At 43.6% G+C, this 26,787-nt stretch overlaps 1 protein-coding gene across 2 annotated transcripts in view; it reads left to right on the top strand.

Annotated features, from left to right (window-relative positions):
- Positions 1–1,509: 1,509 nt before the first annotated feature.
- The window catches only part of IFT43 (intraflagellar transport 43), an 81,994-nt gene continuing 56,716 nt past the window's right edge, over positions 1,510–26,787 (top strand). Inside the window, exons 1-3 of one of the 2 annotated variants that reach the window (XM_072839419.1) lie at positions 1,589–1,662; positions 4,758–4,847; positions 18,201–18,261. In XM_072839419.1, coding sequence (XP_072695520.1) covers positions 18,214–18,261 — 48 coding nt within the window. In that variant the 5' untranslated portion in view covers positions 1,589–1,662; positions 4,758–4,847; positions 18,201–18,213. Of the gene's footprint in view, positions 1,663–4,757; positions 4,848–18,200; positions 18,262–26,787 lie in introns of both variants that reach the window. The other variant, XM_072839417.1, reaches the window with a different exon arrangement.

The raw sequence follows: 26,787 nt of genomic DNA on the forward strand, positions 1-26,787 counted from the left end.
AAGATTAATCCCTTCTTCCTCATCTGGTGCCAAGGAAGAAGAAAACTAAGGATTCATTGGAGCCAGTATTTCATTTATCTTGGGTTTTGGCAATGAACATTTCTTCAGATTAAAATCTAACCGGGTATTCTCAGTGAGAATCCGATCCTAGGGGAAATCCCTAAAAGCAATTACCAGGGAGGAGACTGAGGTCCAGAGAGGGCTTTGCCTGGCCACACAGGTAGTTATCAGCAGCGCCAGGAAGAGACCGTCAACTCTTGGGACATGCAAGCAGTGCTATTGCTGTTGCAAGGCTAGCACATAACCCTACCCAGTAAACATGTGGATGACCAATTAAATTGAGTAATTTAAGAGGTATTTAAGAAGCTTGTAATCCAGCCTTAGGGGCTGCTACTCCCACTTTCAAGTCCTTGCTTTTTAGCAGTGGTTATCTAGACCTCACCCACAGCATGATATTGGGGATATTGCTCACTTTCAGGCCCATGAGATCATCTTCTGGGGGCCCTAGCTGACCAGTACCAGGGACCTGGCCATTGGTGTTGACTTGGGGATCTTACATGGAGAGTCAGTGAAGACTCAACTCGCTTGCCCCATTAGGTTGGCAATTTGAAGGACACCTTCCTCTGCTGACCTAGGAGTATGGCAGGCACCCAGTAATATGTGCGGGAGAAAAATACTCTTATAAGATCTGATATCAAAAAGGCATCAAGCTCTGCTGCTTGGCACTCAGGTGATTTCCCTCAAGCCACCTCTTTGCACCTTACAGTCCTCAATTGCTGGATAGAAGTATCACTGATGCTCACTTTGTGGAGTTGTTGGAGGGATTACTTGACTTTTTTTTTAAGATTTTATTTATTTATGATATATATATAGAGAGAGGCAGAGACACAGGCAGAGGGAGAAGCAGGCTCCATGCCGGGAGCCCGATGTGGGACTCCATCCCAGGTCTCCAGGGTCACGCCCTGGGCCAAAGGCAGGTGTTGAACCGCTGAGCCACCCAGGGATCCCTGGATTACTTGACTTTTGAATGTTATCACTTAGGTATTTGACGTCTTGGTTCAGCCTCTCTGTAAACTTCTTGAAGGCAGAGATGATGTATTTTGCATGTTCCGTTAGAAACTATTTATTTGCCCCTGACCACTCCCCCCTCCTGTGAGCCTGTTTTCTTATCTGTCTGATGGAGATAAGAGACTCACCTTGTTTTTCACATAAGGTTATTATACCCTTCCCGTGAGCTAATAAGTCTTAAAGTCCTTTATTCATAGCGAAAGGCTATATAAATAGAAGGGATCGATTTAATCACTACTGTTACTGGTAGTGCTTTGTTCTTAATTAACACCTATTTAGAAAGAGCTACAAATGCAGACAGTTCCTAAAGGCTAATATATTTCTTTTTCACTGTCCCCTAGGAGCGACCTTAGCGGAATTTAACAGAAGTCAGACAAGGCAGTTTAGGAGAGTTTTGGGTTTAAATTCAAAGGGGGCTGCACAGAATCCAGGAATAATGTCGCGGATCCTTTAAATATGGAGATAAAGGGGGCGGAGCCGTCGCCAGGGACGCGACCGGGCCGCCGGGTTTCCAGGAAATGACGTCAGGCGGCCGCGGAGATGGAGGACCTGCTGGACCTCGGCGGGGAGCGGCGTCGCGGCTCGACCACCTCCGTGAGGACCGCCTTGGGGGCCGGGGGCTAGGATTTGGCGGGTGGGGAGGAGCGCGCTGGCCGCCCGGCTTCCCGGAGGCGCCCCGGCCTGGCGTGGCCGCGGTGGCCGCAGCGGGCGGGCGGGCGCGGGGTGAGGCCCGGGAAGAGGCGGCGGCAGCTGCCCCGCCCCCGGGGCGCGGTGCGCTCGGCCGCCGCGGGCCTGGGGTTTGCTCTCTGCGAACTTCTCTAAAAGCAGCAAGACGGGACCTGCCCCTGCCGGCCTCTGAGCCTCCAGCAGGCTCCGCTCTTAGAGCCCCCGGTGCTAGCACACCTGGAAGGAGCGTCTGCGGGGCTGCCCGGGGGCGCCCCGGCCAGGGTCGCGCTTGCACCCACCCTAGGGCTTCCCCCTGACATTTCTCGTGCCCGAAGTTCATGTCAGAACCGCAGTGTTTTACGCGTGGAAGGCAGGCTGGCAGGCCGGCTGAAGGGCCTCTTGTTGCCCGCAGTTCCCACGGGGTGGGGGTGGGGGTGGGGGTGGGTGGGCGTGACCTTAGGTTTATGATTTATAACGTGGAGTGGTGGCCAGGTGCTGGGGGGCCTGGAGGTCAAATGGAGTGTGAAGCTGCTTACTGGGGTTAAAAAAAAAAAAAAAGTTAACATCGTGTGTCAACTACTCAAGTTTCAAATATTAAACGAACCCTCCCCAACCTCGGTTTCCTTATCTCTAGAATGGAGATGTTATCTACTTCAAAGTGCTTCGGTGAAGGTGAAATGGAGTAGTGTATGGGAGGCATTTAATACAGTGCCTGGCACGTGCTAGGTTCTTAGAAGTTAGCTGCTGTGGCTTCTGAGGCTGTGATTTACCCACTTATGTACATTGTCAGTAGATCATTGATGTAGCTTCAAGACCCAGGCTTAATGTTGTTGAGCTCCATTACCATCCCATCAAGCCTCTTTCTTTCTTTCTTTCTTTCTTTCTTTCTTTCTTTCTTTCTTTCTTTCTTTCTTTCTTTCTTTCTTTCTTTCCTTCTTTCCTTCTTTCCTTCTTTTATTTATCAATGAGACACACACACACACACACACACACACAGAGGCAGAGGGAGGAGCAGGCTCCATGGAGGGAGCCCAATGCGGGATTCGATCCTGGGACTCCAGGATCACACCCCAGGCCAAAGGCAGGCTCTAAACTGCCGAGCCACACGGGGATCCCCAGCATCAAGCCTTTCTTACCTTTAAAAATTTGTCAAGATCACAGTCCCTAGAAGATTGGGGCACGCAGCAGGTTTTTACTTTCTGCTATGGAAGCTCTAAGTGCTTTTGAAGGGCCCTGGTAAACATCAGCCGTCTTCCAAGGTCCTGGAGGCAAGAATATAGTGTTCTAGGATAAAGCAGGTTGCTTGACTGACCAAATAGAGTATCAGGTTACTGGGTCTTTCTGATATGTGAACTTGTTTTAGTCTCTGAGAATGTAGTTATGCATTCATGCTCTCAACAAATACTTACTGAGTTCTCACTGTGTATCAGGCACCGTGTTAGGTGCTGGAGCTATAGCAGTGAAAACAAAACAAAAAAAACCCCACAGGGGTACCTGGCTGGCTCAGTCTGGAGCATGCAACCCTTGATCTCAGGCCTCACGTTGGGTATAGAAATTATTTAGAAAAAATAAAGTCTTAAACAGCAACAACAAGCAGCAAAGTCCTTGTCCTCGGAGGGCTTACAATCCAGCGGGGGAAGATGGACAATCAACAGACTCTACATTTACAATAGATGTACATTTAAGTATAGTAAAGTAGTTTTGCTACAGGTCATTCCTGTGGATTTAGGCAGGATCTTCAAAAAGCTCAAAACCCTAAAATACTTAACAGTTATTAGAGAAACCATCTGTAAACTGCATTTAGAGACAAGATCATTGAATTTTTGTTTTGACACAACTACACGTAGTATGCCATGTTCTGATACTAAATGTTCGGATAAAGGGGAAAGAGTGATAGCCAAACGGGTGGAATTATCTGCCTTGGGAAGAAAATGGGTGGCTGCTCAGAAAGATGGTTTCCGTCATCCCTGGAACCTAAATTATTGATAAGAGTTGGAAAAGTAAGCAGTACATAGGGGTTTTTAGGCAACCCACGTGTAACCCCTCTCAGTGTATTGGTGCAGGCGGTTCTTAGAACATCTGAAAACTGAAACTCCAGCCTGAGATAGTGGAAAGAACTGAGGATCTGAAGGCAGAAGATTTTGCTCTTCAATTTACGTCTGCCACTTACCTGCCTTCTTGGGCCCTGCTTTCCACGTTTGTGAAATGGCCTCAGTCCTAGTCCCTGTGAGAATCCAGGGAAGCCACATCCAATGAGATCTAAAAGGGCTTATATTACTGCAGGTTTTAGAAAAGCCAACATATGAAAATAGAAATATTTCAGTATCCACTAGTCTGCCTAAGTAAAGTTTTCTTTCTGTGCTGGGAAGCATATTTGAGACACTGAGCCTCTACCCCAGGAAGGCTTTGGGAAACACCTGCAGATGGTTCATTTGATGACTCAGAATTTAAAGTGTTCTGATTTCGGAAGCTAATGTCTCAAAATTCTTGTAAGAGATTTCCTTTGCTATTTAGATGCACACGTCCAGTTAGTATATACATCAAAGCAAATGCTGTCTATATTTCTCTAGTACTAGTTGCCATGTATTTTAGGAATTCTTTCCCTGAAAAAGCCTTTTTAATAACAATTTCATGCCAAGCTGCAGCTTTGAAATGAGGCCTTTCTAGAATCCTGCATAGGAACGTGAGAGCCTTTACCACGTTCCCTGAGCTTTGGCATGAGATCTCTGTTCATTCTAAAGGAATGTCTGCGTGCATTTCTTTGGGTAGGAAATATCTATGGCAGTTAAAAGAGAAACGTGTGATCATTAATCCAGGAATTTTGTGTTTTCCTAGCAAATAGAAATGGTGTCAGGTGCTTTGTATTAAGTGTGTGGAGCATTTTTGAAAAATAGATTCAACTTATTCAAATCCCATCCTCCATGTCATCATAAATCCTGTCCTTGCTTACCTTCCCAGAATTCCCATCCTCATAGTGGCTCAAAGATGTTTAGGTCAGCAGTGCTCCTCATCTCTCCTTACAGGGGCCCAGGATGGGTCGCCGAGCTCAACAGGAATCAGCTCAAGTTGAGAATCACCTCAGTGGCAAGAACTCTTCAATTCTGACTGGAGAGGTGAGTATTTAAAAAAAAAAAAAAAGTTTTCCAAGAGTTAGTAATTACTTAATGAGCAAGGATTTGATATTCCATATTTCTTCTCTATAATGCCAGCCCTTCCTCCCATCTTGATTTGGGAATTCCCTTCCTTGGCGTTTGTCCTATTAGCAAGAAATGAAAGAGGAACGTTTTTCCTTTGATGCCAGAATAGTTTCTGTGCATTGCTTTATGTTCTCAGTGAAGAACATTCTTAGGTTCGCTGAAGCAGGGGACTGGGAAGTTTGAAAATCCAGTGGAAATCCAGGTTTTTATTTCTGCCGAATAGATGCCAGTGAGGCATGCTGGTGACGTAAGGTTGGATTACACAGCTGGACGTTTGCTCTCAGTGGTGACCTGCACTTGCTACAGTTTTCAGGCAGGAAGGGGATTAGTCCTGGCCTCGCTTTCCTGGAAACTTTTCTGAGTGGCCTGGAATTGTGGGAATTTATCCAGTTGCTCCGTGGAGGGTGGGTAATCCTGATGAGCAACGCTTTAAATGCCAGGGCACTATTTTTGGCAGTTTACTCACAGCCCCTTTGCACCTTCCTGTCCATTTGAACAAATTTTACTCTTTTCAAGAGTCAGTTTTAGGATAATTTGTCTGTCAGCTCTTCCTGACTTCCCTGGGCTACCTTAGGGACCCTTCTCCTTGGTGCCCATAGCGTGTCTTACAGGACATCTATATGTTCTCACATTGCACGCTAATTTTTTTTTATGTATCTGTCGGCCCCACTAGACAGTGAGTTCCCACACAGCAGGACACGGCTTCTCAGTTACCTAGTTCATTGGCCATGGTAGGTGTAAAGTAGATGAGGGGATCTACACTGAGAAGCCTAAGGAGCTAGGCAGGTGCATTAGCAAAGCATGCTGGGGACAATACATAGGGACACTTACTTATGTATCGCATAGGTAGGAATATTCTTCACTTTCTTTTGCGTAGAAAGTAAGTACTCCAGCATTTCTGTAAGCATTCCACATGGTTTTTAAATTTATCTTTTACTTTCTCACTTACTGTAGAAATGTGGGTGCAGGGAATCATTACTTTCAGATAACAGTCATGCCAGCACAGAGGAGCTGGTGGCTGACCCTTGGCCTCATTGCCTGGAGACAGAGGGAGAGTCTGGGAGTTGGACTGAAGGAACCAGAGGTCACATGTCCCCTGTAAAGAGGTAACCACTATCTAGCTAAAGCTGACTGATGCTGTGGGGAATACAGGCCCAGTATTGCCAGATCCTCTGATTTTCTGAGAGATGCTGGCAATCTAAAATTTTATGAGAAAGCAACACGTTTTTACAGGTTAGCAACTAAGTATAACAATTAAATCATCCAGAAGAGCTGGATTAGGCCTGAGGGTTGTCCATGTATGACTTTGGCCACTGCCCATATATTATAGTGCTTATTACATTGTACTCTAATTGTTTCCATGACTGACTCCCTAGTAAGAGGTGAGTTTTTGGGAGGCAGCCTGTCACTCACAGTACCTAGCACAGGCATGCAGCTGACAGCACGGGGTCAGGGGTGAAGTACACAATGTGCAATGAGGGCCATCACAGGCTGGGGAAGAGTGTTGCAGGATGGGGGATGGGTAGGTAGTGGTGCACTGGAGGCCCAGTTAAGGGGGACGGTGGTATAATGTAAGAAGATGGTGAAAGAACACATATCCCACCCAACCCTGGGCCTCAGGGAGCTTGAACTACAGTAGTGTATGTCTTCTGAGAGCAAACTAGGTTAATGGAAGTCTCCTCTTGGCCTCTGGCCACTTTAGACTGCAAACATAGGAAGATCCATCCCAATAGCAAATCTTTCAGTCATTCGTTCAACAAAGTAGTTATGGAAGGTTACTATGTGCCGGGCACCATTGCAGAGAGTTGGCATATTTCAGTGAACAAAAGAAACAAAAATCTCCTGTCATAATGGAACTTAGATTCCTGTGGTCACTGGCAGCCAGAAAGACTACTCACACATCTTATAATTGTGAAGGAGGTTCCAGCCACCTGTAGGGGTTAGGTGATGGCCTTGTGGTGGGCTGGGATATTCTGGAATGATGTGATGGTCCTGAGGCCCTGTGTAACCCCCACACCAAATCAGCTTCTAGGCTGGGTCAGCTTCTAGGCATTGTTCACCTACCCATCACCTTCCCTTTGGCTCCCAGGGGAGAGTCAGTACTGTGAGCAGCTAACTTCCAAGTCATAGACTGTGATGAACTTTTAAGGATTTCAGCCTTTCTGGAATGCCCGACATTTACCTCTGGGCTTTATCATTTTCCTGGGAGAGCATGCTGAAAAGTCATTCTGTTCTTCACCCAGTTGGTACCTCTGACAGTGACATGCCAGTCAGAATTTCAAGATTCCTTCTTTCCCTGGGTTGATTGAGGTTTAAAGTGGTGTGGGCAACCTCCCCCGGGGCCAGATGCTCACTGTGCTGTGTGGGACTTTTCGGCTGTTTCTTTCTAAAATTAGATCCCGAGACTTTTGTGTGTGTCCATTTACATTCCAATTCTGAGTGTATGACCTGATGTATTTATTTTTGTCCTCTTGCTAACTATATTCTAGGGTGAAGCCACCCATGAAAATGTAAACATGGTACCTGGGGGCTATCAGACATACAGTAGAATTTCTGTAGAATTAAGTAGGAATGTTTGTTTTGAGGCAAGGTGGTGGGGTTGGGCGTTCTGGTGGAGGAAGCAGAGAGGCAGTCTGCTGGAGTAGAGAGAACACAGGGCTTGGCACCAGAAAACCGGGGCTTGCTTGAGACCTGGCTCTGCTAATTGCCTGGATCTTGAACAAGTCTACTAATCTCTCTAATCCCCTATTTCACTATCTGTCAAGGGATGGTAACCACACCACCAGGTTGATGTGGGGATTCAGAGAGAGGTGCCTCTGACAGTGCTTCAGTAAACTGAAAAGCACTGCACACACGTGTGTTTGTTCAGTAAACTAGTGAATAGGTGATGATTGGACAGTGCTTTGCCATTTTTATTAAAGGGCAGTCACATAGGAAGATGGGAGCCTGATCTCTTGTCAAACTGACTTGGAAGTCTCTTCGGAGGATCTGACTCATGTTCCATAGGTAGACTAGTAGTGATCCAAGGCAGTTTTTATGTTTTTCTGGGTGCAGTGAGCATTCCTTATGAAGAGTGGATAAGAGCACAGGCCTTGGGGTCATCGATGCCTGGATTGAAATCCTGGCTTGGCCACACATGAACCCTAGGACTTAAGAGGTTATTCAACCTCTTTCATTCCCCCAACTTTTTTTTTTTTTTAGGATTTATTTTTTAGAAAGAGAGCTCATGTGAGCGAGCACAGGCAGGGTAGGCGCAGAAGGAGAGAGAGAGGGTCTCAAGCAGACTCTTCGCTGAGCCCATCATGGGGCTCAATCTCACAACCCTGAGATCATGACCTGAGGCCAAACCAAGAGTCAGACGCCCAACGGACTGAGCCCCCCAGGCGCCCCGGGCATGATTTTTCTAATAGCAAGAAGTCCAATGGAGAGCAGAGCAGGGTAGGTGTAGTCACTGGGCAACATCCTGCATTACCCTGGCCCCTTCTCTCTTCCTGCTCCACCGTCTGGAGCCTATGACTTGCTCCCATGGCTGCAAGATGGCTGGTTGTTCCCCAGAGATCAGATCTGCATTCTAGGCAGGAAGAGGGGCAATAGTTGAAGAGTTCAAAGTGCATGTCCACTACGTTTGTTCTTTCTTATGAGGAAAACAGTAGCCAGAGACCTCACCACGGAGACTTCTAGTTACATTTTGTTGGTCAGAACTGGCTCTTAAAACCACCTTGAGGTTTGAGGGACCTTTCAACAAGGTGTGTTGCCACAGCCATAACATTGGGGTTTTGGGTCAGGAAGAAAGGCTGTCAAGTAGTAGGCAACTTGCAACCGACGTGCCATAATTTTTTTAAAAATAGAATTCAGGGGATCCCTGGGTGGCTCAGCGGTTTGGCGCCTGCCTTTGGCCCAGGGCGCGATCCTGGAGTCCCGAGATCGAGTCCCACGTCAGGCTCCCTGCATGGAGCCTGCCTCTCCCTCTGCCTGTGTCTCTGCCTCTCTCTCTCTCTATCATAAATAAATAAAATCTTAAAAAAAAAAAGAATTACTTTAAAAAAAATAAAATAATAAAAATAAAAATAGAATTCATATAAAGGTTTTCATCATAGATTTAGGTATGACAGGGAAGAATTATTTTTAGTAGTAACAACAAAAAATCCACATTCTTCTCCAGAGTTCTCATTTAAAGTTGTGCAGAGAGATCAGTGAAAAATTATATACCTTGAAATTCCAGGATACCGGACTGAGTTGCCTTTGCCAACTCTTCTGGATCTTTTCCTTCTGCCCCTTTTCTCTGTAACCTCTTGGGGCTCTTTGCCTTGACCTTTGGCTCACTTCCCAAGTGGTTAAATGTTTCCTCCTTCTCTAAGAGGAGAGGGAATGTCTCTTTATTTGCCTGGTCATCCTGTAAATTTCAAATAATTTGGAAGAGCTCCAACTATCTACTACTATCCAACTATCTACTAGCTCCAACTATCTACTGAGTAACCTGAGAGATGAGCTCTCCATGTAGTTTCACTAGCTCAGAGTTGGTTAGAGTTGTACCTGCTTCTTTCGGGTTGTCCTAAAGAAGTTAGGTAATGCACGTAAAGTGTCATAGCACAGTCTCCGGCTCACAGGAATCTCAAGAAAGGACAAGCATTAAGAAAGTTTATGACTGCAGTCTTCTGCTTTTTGGGGTTTGGGGGCCGCCTGTCACAAATCAGGCTCAGATTACTGGATGCAGAGTTCAGCTGGCAGTTTAGGTTGGTATTGTGGGTTACTGAGAATTTTATCGAGAAGTAGTTCCATGACGGGTATCTACACGTCTGCAATGTAGAACTTTCTCTGGTCTGGGCAGCTCTGAGAATCAAACTGAATTTCTCTGCTTGATTTTTCACTTTCTGTTGATTCAAATGATTCTGCTCTTACACAGCTCCTTCAGGAAAAGACCATAAAGTTACACTACCATATAATGGGATTGGTGAAAAGTAATCTCGGACAAAACTTGTTTAGGTCTGGCCTATCTTTGGGATAAGCACTTCTCCTCCTCTTCATGGCTTAACTTTTAGTTTGCAGACTGTCTTTTTAATAATTTTGGCTTATGTTGGCCTGATTGCTATCCGTCTGTTAACTGCATGCAGTGTCCTGGGTAAGCCTCATGGTAGCTCTGGACATGGGTACTCCTCTTACCTTATTTCAGCTATGAAGACTCTGAGACTTTGAGGGGTTGGATGACTGGTCCAGTGTCACTGAGCTCATTTCTGACTCTAATCTAGTCTCTGTGACTCCTGCTAGGTTGGTAGACACACACACCTCCCAGCAGAGAAAGGCTTTTGGAGAAGAGCAGACAGGCTTTTGGGTTACTCCTTTGGAATCCTTCTGGAGCAGGAGTAGGTTCTCACTTGATGACCCTTGTTCATCCACTTGTCTGGAGAAATGTTTGAGTCACAGCTGTTCCCTTTCTCTCCACCCTCCACCTCCCCCCCCACCCCCAATCCCTTCAGTGTTCCTCCTAGGACGCAGAACTGAAAGTTAGCCAGATTCTCTCGCAGGAATCTGAGCAATGCTGTTGGGCTCATGTTCCCAAATTAGGCCAATTTCCTCATCCCTCAGCAGCTTCACTCAGCTGGAGCTCCCTCGGCGCTTTGCATGACGTCTCTCGCCCTCCGCCTGTTCCCTGACTACTCTGCCAACCAGGCAGCTATTTTCAGCCCCATAGGGTTATCTGCTGACCCTTTTTGGTGACATTTTTCTTCTTTCTCACAAAAATAACTTTCCTGATTGGTCACATTTTTCAGCCTTTTTCGTAGGCGCACTCCAATGGGCTGGATTGAATGATGCTTCTGATAACGTCGTTGAGTAGGGATGCAGGGAATTTGATGTAGAACTGTTTGTGAGGAATGTGTTTTCCACACTTCATATTTATGTCGTGCTTTGCATGCTTCAGTTTTGAACTCTCTCTTAGGGTGGGCGATGCACATCACTCACTATCCCTAGGGCCGCCACTGTGTGGGAGGGAATGTCAACTGAGGGTAGAGCCTGCCATTGGAAATAGCATCCTGAGATTCTCTTCTAGTGCCTGGCTCTTTCATTGTCCTAGCACGACACGCTTGGACAGCTTATGACTCATTTTGCTATCTATAAAGGCAGAGAGAGTCACCCTTGCTGAACTTCAGCAGGTCCCAGATTGAAAGGTGGTGCTTGAACAGCACTTGAAGGTCCTCTTTGACACCCGTGGACAGGGTTAGGTGAGAAATATTTGTAGAGTTTAGCCCAGTGCCCCACATTAGCTATTGTTCTTGTGATCTGCAGAACCTGAGAAGTAGACAGGATTATCATCTTGTCTTTATTACCCCCCTCTGCCAAACATTAGGTATATACCCTAGGCAAGTTCCTTACCAATCCTAAGCCTGGTTCCTCAGCTCAACAGATCACATGGAGATAACAGTAGTAGCTATCTATTAGTGTTGTTGGAAGATTAAATAAGAAAATGTATAAAGCTCTTCCAATAGTGCCTGGCATATGTTATTACTGTTTATCCATGTTATGGATAAGGTATTATTCAGTTAGCTTCAATTGCAATTCTGTTCAAGATAATGGAGGTATTCATATATCTTAGAACTAACTGGCCCTTAGGACCAGAAACATTTGGACAAGGAGCCCTTTTGGTGAGAATTCTTTGTGCCACTTGAGACCTATTTTATTTGTTTCCTCTGGTGACACTTCTCCCTCTGCAACAGACCAGTTATCTGCTAGTCTCTTTCTTCTTTCCAAAACCCAACCCTCTATGTAGAGGTTGTCAGTCTTTCCAAAGAATAATCTTTAATTGCTGGTTTATATCATTCTGTCATTCTGGGGAAATATGGGTAGAAAATGAGGAGGGCAAGAGTGACCTTGGTGACTTCAGTTACCTTTGAGCAGAAGGTAATATCTATTAATTTTTTTCATTCATTCGCTTGTGAAACTGGCTTGAGAATTTTCTACATGCCAGACATTGTGCTTGGAGCTGGCAATATAGTAATAAACCTGACATTCTCCCTGTCCTCTCAGAACTTTGATCTGGAGGCTGCAGAGAAGTAAGTGCCAGATGGGGGTGAACACAGAAAAATACAGGAATACCTACATTGAGCCTTTTTTATTCTGGGGGACATCCAGAAAGATTGTCGAGGAAAAAATCATGCTTGAGGTGAGACTGCAAGGATGAGTAGATGTGAGCCCAGGGAAGGGGCAGAGAAAATTATACTCCCAAGTGGAGGGATGAGCATATGCCAAGTCATGGAGGTAAGGGAGAAAGCATGGCATTGCCAGGTTTCTTAGAGGAGCAGTTGACCCTACCAGTGATGGAGCGATGGTTGGAAGTGACTTTTGCAAGCAATGAAATGGTTCTCAAATATTCTAAAACTAGCTCCCTTGTATTTTTCGACAAATGAACAATATGAGGCCAAGGTTTTTTATATGACACTAAAATAATTGGTAATATTGTGATAATATATATATTTGACTGACCTTTCTGTGGTTTTCTAGCCTTTCATTGATGAATCTTCAGTGCAGCCATTACACTCCACTGTATGTGTTTATGTTTACTGGTCAAGAAAAATTCAAAGGTGTGCCAACTACGGTATTGCTGACTTGTAGCTCTCCTGGCTTATCTTTTTTTTTTTAAGATTTTATTTATTTATTCCTGAGAGACACAGAGAGAAAGAGAGAGAGAGAGAGAGAAAGAGAGAGAATGAGGCTGAGACACAGGCAGAGGGAGAAGCAGGCTCATGCAGAGAGCCGGACATGGGACCTGACCCCAGGTCTCCAGGATCACGCCCTGGACTGAAGGTGGCGCTAAACCGCTGAGCCACCGGGGCTGCCCAGTGGCTTGTCCTTTATAAGGACAAGCTCAGTAGACTAGTAGTTTACAGTGTTCACACTTCATTTGTATCTTGAAAATTCTTAGTTTCCTCTGAGAATTTTTCTGTATGTAGATTGTTGTTCTCATATATAGATATAGATATATACGTGTATATATATATACACACACACATATATATATTCTTTATTTATATATATATATTCTTTGTATGAGCTATATATAGATCCTAGGAACCCTGGAGAGAAATCTGCCCACTATGGAAGTAACATTGAGGGGATCCCTGGGTGGCTTTAGTGCCTGTCTTCAGCCCAGGGCATGATCCTGGAATCCTGGGATTGAGTCCCGCATTGGGCTCCCTGCATGGAGCCTGCTTCTCCTCTGCCTGTGTCTCTGCCTCTCTCTCTCTGTCTCTCATGAATAATAAATAAAATCTTTTTTTTTTTAAAAAAAAGGAATTAACATTGAATTAGTCATGATCTGATAGGATTTAGAACATGTCCTTTAATTTCACAAAATAAGAGACTAAGTATTCCAAATTCTGCTATTATAAGTATATATGCTAGATGCTTAATAAAAATATATGTACATGAATCAATGATACAGACCAAATTGGTGGCTATGACAGATTGCTACTGCATTGCCTCAGGAGGATGAGAGCCTGCAGCTCAGCATTCTTAATTGGTATTAAAAGAACATACTTCTGATTTAACAACACAGGTCGTACCTACTTATGACCCAATTCAAGAGACTTCAGATTCCGTTGTAATGTCAAAATTCGGTATGACTCCTTTTTGGAATAAGTAGAATACTGGCTTTTGTTCAGAGATCTTTTTTTTTTTTTTGGTATGTGAAAATTTTCATGATAATGATACTTTTGTTGTAATGAGAATTGACTTATATTCAGACAAGAGTCCCAGAGCAAAGATTTTTCAGAATCTATGGCTATAAATACCATCCTATTAGGGAAAAAAGTATCAAGAATTGGCAAACTGGTTTAAGCCACTATTAACTTACCTGAACTGTAGCAGTTTGCCTATGACTGGACTCTTCTGTTTTGTTTCTGCCATCCTACAACTCAGCTAGAGTGGTCTAATAAAAATGTGCATCATTCATCATACTCAAAACCCTTTAATAGATTCCCATTGTATTTAGGATTAAAAAAAATCCTAAGGGTGCCTGACTGGCTCACTCAGTAAAACATGCCACTCTCAATCTTGGGGATCATGAGTTCAAGCCTCACATTGGAGAGCTCACTAAAAAAAAGGAAAAAAAATCCTGATCCTTACCTGAACCTGTATGATTTGGTACTTGCCTACATCTCCCTCCTCATTTCACACCTGCCACCTTACTGTAGCTTCATCGAGTTTCACTTTGCTTATGAAGTTCCCTACTTATTCTAGTTCCCTAGAATACTATAGTTCAATAGAATGGACAGGACTGGAGTGGATCCCTAGAATATTCATCCCTAGTCTTGCCTGGGCTGACCCCTACTTCTCTTCTCTACTTGGTTCAGCATGAATATCACTCCTTTTTTTTTTTTTTTAAAGATTTATTTATTTATTCATGAGAGACACAGACTGAGGGAAAGAGAGAGACAGAGACATAGGCAGAGGGAGAAGCAGGCTCCTCGCAGGGAGCCCGATGTGGGACCTGATCCTGGGTCCTGGGATCACGATCTGAGCTGAAGGCAGGTGCCCAACCATTGAGCCACCCAGGCATCCCAGTATCACTCCTTTTTAAATAAGAATATTACCCTTCTCATTACCTCTCTAGCTTTTTTTTATTTTTTTTATTTTTTAATTTTTTAATTTTTTTATTTATTTATGATAGTTACACAGAGAGAGAGAGAGAGAGAGAGAGAGAGGCGCAGAGACACAGGCAGAGGGAGAAGCAGGCTCCATGCACCGGGAGCCCGACGTGGGATTCGATCCCGGGTCTCCAGGATCGCGCCCTGGGCCAAAGGCAGGCGCCAAACCGCTGCGCCACCCAGGGATCCCTAGCTTTTTTTTAAAAAAACTTTTTCTATCATTTCATCTGCAGTTTGTAATTATTTTTGTATAATTATATATGTCCTTGTCCCTCACTAATTGCAAGCTCTAGAAGTGCCTGTTCTGCTCCGCCTGAGCCTGTCACTTTGTAGGTCCTCAGTAAGGTACTTGTCCAGTGAATGACGGACAGGTGAGGGGGGATGTTACGTTCAGTGTAGAGACAGATTAGCTTGAGAGAGCTGGAGACGTCCAAGAAGCTTTGCTGGAGTACATGCTTTGGACTGGGCTCTGAGCTGGAGGTAGAGATTTGGGAGTCAGTATTGAGGTGGTAAATAGAAGCCCAGCTCTGTTAAGGGAGAGTTTATAGAATAAGAAAACAGGCCTTTGGACAGAATCAAAGGAACACACAGCCAAAGAATGTCTCACAAAAAGGAGTTGAGGAGGAGGACCTGCCAGAGTGGGGAGGGGAAACGCAGGCACCTGTGGGGTCCAGGAGCCAAGGTAAGGAGGAAGGGTCAGGAGTATTTGATGTCACTAAGAAGGCCTGAGCAGCATCTGTTGGATTTAGCAATAGGATGGTCTCTGAGATTTCACATGAAAATGCATGGCTGTTTTGAAAAGGTATGTCTGTGTCCCACCTGTCTTGCTTATGGTGGCTTATGTACCTTACTTTGGGAAACAGTTAACTCAAACCTGGCCAAGTGAGTGAAAAGAAGAGGTCAGTGCCCAGAGACATTTTTAAGAGAAGACAGATAGGATGTGGGAGCAGATTGGTTGTTGGAGGCAGGAGCAAGGACAGTCTGGAGTTCACCCTGCATGTAGTGAGCATGACTGAATAGATACTGATAACTTTGAGACTGAGTGTTTAAGAGTCTCAGTCGTGGGGGAAGCAAGAAGGATTGTAGTTTCAGTTCAGGGCGTGTTGAATTTGAGTTGCCCTCAGGATTTTCAAAGAGGTCTGTCAAGTAAACAGTTGAAAATGTGGTCTGGAGCTTAAGAGAAAAAGTTGAAAACTAGTGATAACTGATGTGGGAGTCATCAGGACTGGAACATCTAAGAACATACTGGAAAAACTTCTCATTCCTGTGGGTAGCTCACAGACCTTTCATGATTTCCAGATGCAAATACGTGAGGATTTCTTTTTAAATTTTTTTAAAAGATTTTATTTATTTATTTATTCATAAGAGACACAGAGACAGAGAGGCAGAGACATAGGCAGAGGGAGAAGCAGGCTCCATGCAGGGAGCTGGAGATGCAGGACTCCATCCCTGGACCTCAGGATCACGACCTGAGTCAAAGACAGGTAGATACTCAACTGCTGAGCCACCCAGGCGTCCCAGTGCATGAGGATTTTAAACAGAAGAGCTACGATCAAATTAGCTTTTTATTGTTATTATTTTATTTATTTATTTATTTATTTATTTATTTATTTATTTATTTATTTATTTATTTATTTATTTATTTTAGAGAAAGGGCACATGTAAGCAGGGGATAGGGGACAGAGGCAGAGAGAGAGAAGAGAGAGAGAGAATATCCCAAGCAGGCTCCATGCCCAGTGTGGAGCGCGACACAGGCCTCAGCCTCAACCCTGAAATCATGAGCTGAGCTGAAATCAAGAGTTGGATGCTTAACCCACTGAGCCCCCCCGGCACCCCTATTATTATTTTTTTAATTTGCAATTTATAAGGAGCACTTTGGCAAGCATTGGTCATGAATGGATCCAGGTTTTGGGGACCCTGAGACTTACATAGTTTGAAGGCCTTATTTAAGAAAAATAAGTCAGAATTATGGGCTCCAAATGAGCTATGAAAGTACATACTTATTTATAAGGAGAAAAGAAATCATAAATCATAGCTAATTTACGAGAGCAATGGAGATTCAGATGTCTTTCTTAGGAGAGCTTGTTAGGCAGTGTACAAGAAACACTTACATAGAAAATGCCTCCTGATAGCATCCCTTTCCTGTCTAGAATACTCTGAAACTGCTAAGAGCCCATGCCGGTATGGAGTACAGATTGGAGGTAAGTGAGGCTGAACCAGGGAGGATCCAGCTGAAAGAAGGAGGGGACTGGATATTTCAGGGATGGAGCAGCTCTAGTTATGACATATTGGAATAAGTAGCAAGGTCATTGGTGTTTAAGGAGTCAGGGAATTCCCAGGCTGAGCATTGGATGAACTGTTGATATGAGCATTGACTTTGCTTAGAGCAGTTGTGGATCAGTAACACCCCAATTTTTTATCAGTCTGCTCAGTGCGGTTGTTGTGATGGACACGAAGAAGGAAGGAAAGGCCATGCAGCCAAACGATATGAGTTTCAGGAGAAGTATTCCACAAAAATTTGGAAGACTAATGGTCTCGAGTGAGCCTCCCCCGGGGTCCTGGTTTGTGGAGTTTTACAAAATGAATAGGCTCTACTTGAAAGAACTGCCAGAGAAAAGACTTCCATGGGGGAAGGCTGAGATTTTGGAGAGGTGAGGAGATGGAAATGGTGTGCTGTGAATAAAGAATATCCAGTGGGTTAGGAACCAGAAGATTGTGATCAGAAGGCCTCATTGAAATCATTAGTTAGGCTAGATTTCTTCTCATTACATAGCATGTCAATAATTACCAAGAGGGAGCAGAACGATAGTAAAATATTTTTTTAATAATGGTATTTTACAGGAAACGGGTACTGACTGATGTTGAATGTCATTGACAATGGACTGAAACATTTTTGGTCACATGCCTTTACCCAGTATAATAGAGAATTATGTTAGCCTGTTTAGCCAGTTGCTTTTATATTCCATTTTAGTCTCTCCGTTGGCCTTTTAGGTATAGTTTTTTATACTTTATTTTAGTGGTTGTTCCAGGAAATAGAATATACATCTGTAACTCATCCCTGGCTACATGGAGTTACTATTATAGCCCTTCGCATAAAATGTGAGAACCTTGCAAGTAGCATAAGTCAATTGACCCATTATCCTGTGTGCTGGTGATGTCACATACTTTAAAATTATTTACTTCAGAAACTCCACAGTACCACCTGTTGCTTCATTTTAAATAGTTGTCATTTAGAGACATTAAGAGGAAAAGATAATCTTATATCTATCCACATGTTTACCACTCTGGTGTTCTTCATTTCTTCCTGGTAGAACTAGGTTTCCATCTGGCATCATTTCACTTTAGTTTGAAGAACTTCCCTTAGCATTTCTTATAGTATGAATTTGCTAAGAACCACTGCCTATTTCCTTGGTCTGAAAATATTTTTTATTTCACTCTCATTTCTGAAGGATATTTCCATCCACATAGAGTTCTGGATTGCGAACTTTTTTTCCTTTCGGCACTTTAAAGGTCCTCATTCCTTTGTCCTCTGGCCTTGATTGTTTTCTGAGGATTGTTCTCCTTTGTGTAAATCTTTTCTCCTCTCTCTTGCTGCTTTAAAGATTTCCTTTTTATCTTCTTTGGTTTTCAGCAGGTTGCCTGTGATGTGGCTAGCTGTGATTTGCTTGGAATTTAGTGAGGTTCTTAGATCGGTAAGTCAGTATTTTTCACCAAATTTGGGAAACTTTAGGCCATTTCTTCAAATATATCTTTACCCCATTTTCTCTCTCCTTGTTCCTGGGACTCCAATCACAAATGTGTTAAACTGCTTGATATTGTTTCATTGGTTTGTCTTATATTTTTTGTCCCTAGAGCATTGTTAATTTTTTTCCCTTTTATCTTTTTTTTTTCCTTCAAACTAGATATTTTCTGACTTCAAGTTCAGTGATTATTTCTTCTGCTGTCATCAAACTAAACTTTTTATCGCAGATATGGAACTTTTAAGTTCTAAATTTCCATTTGTTTTTCTTTCCTTTTTTTTTTTAAATGGTTTGCTTCTATTAGATCTCCCATTTGTGCACTCATTCTGATCATCTTTTCTTTAGAGTCCTTGAACATAGTTATGATACCGCTTTAAAACCTTTAGATGTTAATTCCAATACCTAGGTCATCTTGGGGTCAGTTTTTGTTGGTTTTTCTTTTGATTTTAGGTCACATTTTCATGTTTCTTCACATGTCCAGTTGTTTTTGTTTGTACACAGGATCTTGTGGCTAATACATTGCGGAAACTCTGGATCATGTTACCGTCCTCTGAAGAATGTTTATTATTGCTTTAGTGTAGGCAGTTTCATTATTTGCAGAGCACCTTGAACATATGAAGACTTGCTTTTAAGCTTTAATAGGTCAGGTCTAGTTTGGTGTTGCCTTAGTCCTAGAGTGAATCCTGTAGTCCTGGGTCACGGTCTTTACTCCGAAGGTATTATTCACTTGAGATTTCAATGGAAAACTCAAGGTGCATACCAAGTACCTTCAACCTGGTGCAATTCAGTCCAATTTCTGTCCCCTGCAGGGAGCAGCAGTCACAGTCTCATCTTTACTCAGCAATTTTTTGTACTTTTTTTTTCTTTTTGTCTCTTTAGCAGTTGCTTTTCACTGGGGTTCTCGATGCAGCTCAGGTATAGCCTAAAGGATTTTAGGGGAGTTTAAATGCAGATCTAGGGCTCCTTTCTTCCCAGGATTTCTCCCTTTCTATTTTTAGTGACTCTGGCAGCCCCCAAATTTGTCCTCAAGCCAATAAAACTGCAGCTTCCTGCTTGAGTCCTAGCTGCTTCAGTTGCTGCTCAGATTGAAGAGTGCACTCAAGGGGAAAATCCATTTCAACATGGATTTTTACCCAGTACAGTTTTTTTTGTCTTTCAGGGGTCAAGTCCCCTCCAGTTTCTGCCTGCTTTTGTTTGCCCTCCTGTGCCTTCGAATAGTTGTTTTATATATTTCATGCAGAGTTCATAGTTGTTATCTGTGTGAACGTTAGTAGGATACAAACTGCTCTCCCATTACGGAATCCAGAACCTGCCAATTGCTTTTGAATTGTTTCAGAATCTATTGTGGTTGTTTTTCCAAGTGGTACTGTTGGCAGGAAAAGAATGAGAGTGGTTGTTGCAGAAACAGATTATGTCGATTTCGTTTTAAGATAACTAATGTGGGCGTTCGGGTCCATTAGCTACTGAGACAGAAAGTGTTCTGACCCCAGTGGTGCACTTGGAAGTAATGGTCAGAAACATGGGTGTGAAAGAGCCCAGAGAACTGTGATACAGTCACCAGGATGGCAGGGCCCATTCATGCACATATTGTGCTGAGTGCTCCGAAAAATTAATCTAGAAAGGCCTCTAAAGTTGGGGAGGTTGGCAGTGGATTATTTGAAGGATAGGGAGGTCTTTCTGTATATACAACTTCAAACTGAGTAGCAAAACGTATAGATTAAGTGACTACCTAGGTCATGCCTGTTGTGTTCGGCACCATCACCTGGGAGGAGTAGAATGGCTGGCCTTCAGCCTTTCTCCTTCCAGAAAGGGGGATTGCGGGGGGGGGGGGGGGGATGAGAGCCTGAGAAATCAATGCTGGGCTTGAACTGACAAGCTGAATAAGAGATTGAACATAGCATGTTGTAAGCCCAGTCTATGAGGAAGTTTTTACGAACATGAGAAAACCAAGAGCAAATGTAGCAAGTCTTTCATAAACTAAATGTAATCAAACTCCTGGTTTGTATCCTTCCTCTGGAGAGATTGAAAAAGTCTCTTCTTTAGTGAAATGATGAGAGGAAATGGTTTTTTTTTTTTAAAAAGATTCTTAACAAAACTAAAAACTGTTAATTCTGTACTATCAACCACCTCCTACTCCCCACAAACAAACTTTGTCTTTTGAAATATTGACAGCCCATGAAATTTTGAAGTTCAGGAAATCAGTTCTAGAATCTTTTAAAAAAAATTTGTAATTACTGAATTACTCAATGTTGGGAGTGGGTAGAGTCAAGTGTGGGTGCTAACTTGCTGGACATGATCTTGCATATGCTAGCACCTTCTCCTCTTGCTTCCACAAGTGAGGCAGGATAAAAAAGAACTGCAGCGTGGGCCCTATGGTATCCAGCATCTCACCATGGTGACAAGCGAGGAGTAGAGCCATGCATTGCTCTTTCTAGGTCTTCTGTGATGGGGACCGCCAGCCCACAGTTTAATACTTCTTTCAAGCTCCCTCCCTTTCTTTTCCATCATCGCCCTTTGAGGAATCTTGTGAGAGATCAGGTTTCTTAAGGCATAAAGGTTACAGCTTGCTCCTCTGTTCTCAACTTCCTCCAAGTGACTCTACTCTGGATCTGGTTGAGGTAGCAAGTCTAGACTGTTCTTATCCAAAGTCACAGGTGCCAGGAGGGGTTGCCTCTGGAGTTCTGGGAATTTACACCCTCAACATCATGCACGTTTCTGGCTTCACACATGCCAGACAGATTTTAGCAAACTGAGAGGAGTTAAGAGAATGACAGATACGTATTGCTTTTGATTTATGATGAAAGTTGAAAGGAATGTTTGTTTTGGCTGGACTGCAAAAAGTATGGGGGAATGGGGCATTCCTTTATAAGTGTCTGGAAGGTATAGACTCAAGAAGAGGGAACAGCTGCTTTAGGATGACCCAGAGGGGCAGAAATGAGATTAAGAGGATACCATCCAAGGTGGAAAAATCCAGGGTGAATTTTAAGAATGATTTTTGAGGCCGAAATATGTTCTCTTTGGATCAGCCACTTCAGCAAACTGCTGGCAGCCCCAACTCATGAGTCATTTGAAGTGGGCAGTTTGATGACCGTGTACTGAGATATGGGAAATGGGATATGGGTCTTTTATTACAGAGTATGTGGGAATATTTGGTGAAGTGTGACACCACCAGAGTAATTGCCAGACACTGTGATTGTCCTAAGCATCACATTTATTTCTCAGTGAGCAGCAGAACTGTGGCTTCCTCTTCTTGATTCAGGTAACTTTAAAGAATTTCTCTGTCTTCAGGGAGGCTGGAATAGGTAAGAATTGGATCCTTGGAAGGAAACTTGTGCAAGGCAGCCCCCGCTAAAGGTCTCTGCAGTGTTTGCCTGACAGAGACTTCCTGTTGTCTCAACCCTAGGCATTCAAGATTCTTGGCTCCAAAGTGTGCATTTTATTACCATTATGAATTCTGAATTCTGATAAATAGTATGGCAGCCACTAGCACCACCATTTACTGTGTGCTCTGTGCCAGAGATGGTCTCTAGTGTTAACAGTGGATCTGTAAGAAACTCAGGACCATTGTTGTGTTTCACACGAGGAAAAGAAGGCTGAGTGAAGACATGACTAGCTCAAGTCTGTACAGCCAGAAAGTGACGATCCTAGAATTTGAAACCAGGACTCTCCCTCCTTTCCCTGCAACCTGTCCCTCCACCCCTCCTTTAAAACTATGGCTTGTCCCATTTCCTTCTTTCTGGCAAACTCCCTTCTCCCCATATTTAGTTACTCATTCTTCAACCTACTGCTCTGTTGGTCTGGGGAGCATATCTTGTGACATGCAGTGAGACAGCCACTTTTTAAGTTAGAAGATTTATATTGAACTCGTCTTAATATGGTTTGGCCCAGTGCTCAATGACAGTATAGTTTATTTTTGGCATCGCTTCTTAATCCTGACTTTACCCTTAACCCATCTTTCGGCTGACTGCACCAAAGAGGTAAGGGTCCGACCAAGCTACTTTCTGGTCTTCTCATCTTATTGAACACACAATGTCATGAGCAGAAACATCTTACCCTGTGCCCAGGAAGTAAAGGAAGGAGATGGTCCTTTTGGTTTGGTCTTCCCAAGCTTTACCCTTGTCATTCTAGTCTCTCTCATTATTAGGAATTTTTGTTTCAGCCCAGACAGTCTTTTCTGTAGCTCCTCTGTCTTTTCAAGCCTATTCTAGCTGGCATGCATCTAATGTCCAGGAATTCATGTATCACCCGATTGAGTGCCAAGCTTTGGTGTCAGAGACTTAGACTTGAATCTTTGCTCTGTGACTTTCCAACAGGATGACTGTAGGTGAGTCAACCTCTCAGTTTCATTTTCTTCATTGGTGAATGTGGTGTGTGGTGGCATGAGGATTCTGTAGAGCAATCCTGCGAAAGCTATGGCATGTAGCAAACCCTCAAGGGATGTTGGCTAGTATTATTATCATTAGCTATGAATTAGTATATTCTTTGTCATTGCCTAGATTGGCTTATTTGCCATCGATCCAAGTCTTTTTGCTTATTCTCACTTTTCTCTGTACCTAGTCTTCTCTTTTTGTCTCCATCTCCTTCATACCAGCTCAAACCGATGATAAATATTCTATCATCATATATATCTATTAGCCTATATCCTTTCTCCTTGAACTGAAAATAACATAATTAATAGACTCCTAGGATCACAAAATTATAGCACTGAGAGGAATCCTTTCTAGCTTGAGTGAAAATCCAGAATCATGGAACTAGTCAGTGGTAAAATCAGGACTAGGACCTAGATTACTTGGTGTCCAATCTAGTGTTCTTTCCACTACATTTTTTTCTTACCCAAATTTCACGTACCTGTATATATACACAACTAAAATATAATCCACAGTAAGTTGAATTTTGGGGGAGGGTGTAAAGAAGCACTTTGTATAGAAAGCTCATTCTTCTGTCACTGGTAGCTCTGACAGGGATCTCAAGACCAGAGATTTGGGGTGTAGAGTTGTTTTCTGGTCCTCAGGGTGTTGATGTTAAGAATTCCCAGCTATGAAGTGAAGAATATCTGTCCCTATTCAGCATGGGTCTTTCCTGAACAGATAGATTCATGAACAACCCTCATTGTGCCCCTCCTCATCATCATCTCTGCCTTTTGTCTCTTTTGTTAACCTAAACTTTATATATCTGATTTCCTTCTTTTTTTAACTTTACATTAAAATCATAAACATCCAGAAAAACAGACACAATAAACACAATAGTACAATGAACAACATATACTGACCACCTAGCTTCCACTATTACCAATAACAGCTATATTTGCATGAATATAATTTATAAACTATTTTAAAATATATATTTATGTGTCATATTTTTTTGCTGAATTATTTCAAAGCAAACATCATGACATATCACTTTAATACTTTAGTACCTATCTCTAAAAAATGAGGATGTTTTCATAAAAATCCACAATTCCACACCCAACAGTGTTCGCAGTTCTCTAACATCATCTACTATTACTCGGTCCGTATTCATTTTCCCCAATTGTCATCAAATGTCTTCTATTTTTTAAAAAGGATTTATTTATTTATTTGAGAGAAAGAGCACACAGGAGAAGACAGGAGGAAGAAGCAGACTCCCCACTGAGCAGGGAGCCCAAGATAGGGATCATGACATGAGCTGAAGGCAGATGCTCAACCAACCAAGCCACCCAAGTGCCCCTCACATGTCTTTTATGGCTATTTTTTTCAAATCAGTATCTAATCAAGAACCATTTCATTGCATTTCTCTTAAGTCTCTCTTAATTTAGAATAGTCTCCCCAACAAACACACCTTTTTAGTGGTATTGACTTTTTGGGCCAGTTGTCCTATAGAGTCCCCCCCGCGTTGGATTTGTCTGATTCTTCCTTCCTGCTCTCACTCTTATTCTTGCAGTAAGCTGGAAATCACATCAGAAGGCTTGATGAACATTAGCAGCAGGAGTTTTTCCCAGGTGGTGCTGTGTGCTTCGAGTGGCAGCGCCTCACCTCCCACTGGTAATGCTGCCAAGTTTGATCAGTGAGTTAGGGTCATGATAAGTATCTCTGTTGTGAAGGAACATTTTCTCCCTTGTGACTACACGTGATGTATAGGGAGATTCTTTGGCACCATGAGAATGTCTAGTGCCCCATCAATCAATCTTTCACCCAATGGCTTTAACATCTACTGACACCCAAGTTTCTTTCTTATACTTAAAACAGATTTTACATTTTGTTATGTCTATTTCATCTTGAAAGAGCTATGCTTACTCCCAGGGGTTCACTTTTTAGTTTAGATGATATCCATTACCTTCCATGACCTTAAATCCATGATGGAGAAACTGAGCTATGGTGCATTAGTTGTCACATCCAGGGTGGAGGCTGGAGGCAGAAGTTGGCAGAGATGGAAGTGGGCTTGGAGGACAGGTCTGAGGAATGCACACCAGCCCCTGTGTTGTACCCATGTCCTTAATCAGTGTTAGTCTTGTCTCTCATCAAGGATATAAGAACACCTTTCTTGGCTCTTTTGTCAGGTTGCTAGAGACAGGAAGAGAAGTTTGCTTTTAGCCAACAATCAAGGGTTGAACATGGGAGCTGGGTTGGCCCTACGAGCTGGGAGATAGAAGGGTGGTGTGAAGTCTACAACATCTTGCCTAACTGAATGTCTTTGCTGTTGGGAATTTATGTGTGTGTTTGCACTGAATTTTTGAAACAGGTTGCTGTTTGGATTTGGGACTGATTCATACTGTAGGGGTTTCTCCGGGACTTTCAAGAGTGTGTGAGAAGTTTCTAAACCCAAAAGACTCCTTTTTTGGCACTGCAGCATCTTTTTCTATTTCGGCATCTTAAGAATCTGGGGGAACCATATAAAGATCAGAAGCAAGTCTGGCCCTAAAGGCTCCCTGTGACAGAGTAATTCCAGTTCCTTGAATCCTGGCCCATTCGGATAAGGCCATATAAAGCGGCTGTTTCCTGAATCGCCTGCTCCCTGCATCTCACAGGCTCCTTTTTGTAGAATGCTGGTATTTCAGGACCGCAACCACTGGTCACGTGCTTCCAACTCTTTACTCTCAGTCTCTCCTGCCCCCTGTTTATTTTTGGAGAGAGCACATTTTTGCTTCTCTTCAGGAGCTATGTGGGGTCCTGCCCCCTCCGTCCATCAGGCGGCAGCCCCAGCAGGCAGTGCTCATTTCCCACACTCGGAGACGTGACTCCAGCTTTCAAGAGAGAACATGCGGGATGCACTGCCTGCGGGCTACTGTCACCCGTTCCTATTTCTGGCCCTCGTGGTGTTGCACATTTTAAGACTCTATCCTTCTTAAAGCAAGTTTGGATAGTGTTACCTGGCAGTAAGTCTGCCCAAATTGGAAATGGTTTTCCCAGCAGATGTCTCGGGGCTATGCCTCTGTGTTTCAGAGCAATGTAAAGGAGAAACCAGGACTTTTGAAATCTAGAATCAGGTCTTCTTTCTGGCTTTTAAGATCACTTGAGCTGTCCCCCCCTTTCACTGCATCCAGGGTGGATTTTTGTTTGTTTTGTTATATTTGTTTTCCCTCCTCCTAACACGGGGATAGCAAACAGACTTCTTCCAAAGTCATGACTCAGATTGGTAATATCTTCCCAAGTGCTTGAAGGATTCTGGAGTTGCTGGGCTCCATGAGAAAAAATGCCAGGACTCACACTATCTTAGCCTGCCTAAAGAGTGAGTTTCTAGTTTAGAGGATGAATGAAGAGTAAATTCCTTTTCCTTTAAATGCCCGGGTCATTACACAGAGAACTCAGACACATAATATTTGAGAGCAAATAAATCATACATTCGGGCAGCCCGGGTGGCCCAACAGTTTAGCGCCGCCTTTGGCCCGGGGCGTGGTCCTGGAGACCCGGGATCAGGTCCCGTGTCAGGCTCTCTGTATGGAGCCTGCTTCTTTCTCTGCCTGTGTCTCTGCCTCTCTCTCTTTCTCTCTCTCTCATGAATAAATAAATAAAATCTTTAAAAAAACCCATACATTCATGTCCTCTTGTCCTACCCAGACCTGATAGGCAGGAGAGGGAAGGACCCCTGGCCCCAAACCAAAGGCCCATAACGAAAGGGTTATAACTTTGCACCACTCCAGGCAGGGACCAGAGCTCTGACGGTCAGGCTGGGGAACGCATGCAGGCCCCTAAAATCCCCCAGCATCTCATCTGTCACCTTGGGAAAGGGGAAGCAGAGTTCTGGCTGGGCTGGTCCTAAAAGGGGCAGCAGGAGTGGTGTGGCCTATGAGTGTGTTCTGTGTTTCAGATCACCCTGAGAGAAAGCTGTGGCATGCTTTTTGAAACAGGGCTTCCTAAGTATTTAGATGTCATCATAGCTCTTAGGAGGGGCAGCCAAGCACTCACAGGCTGGACTGTCCATGCAAAGGACCTGCCAGACCTTTCGAATTACACTGCTAGAAGCCAGTCATCTCCTTACATTTCAGACAGATCATTTGCACCT

Source organism: Canis lupus, chromosome 9, assembly GCF_048164855.1.
Source record: "Canis lupus baileyi chromosome 9, mCanLup2.hap1, whole genome shotgun sequence".
Taxonomy (NCBI): Eukaryota; Metazoa; Chordata; class Mammalia; order Carnivora; family Canidae; genus Canis; species Canis lupus.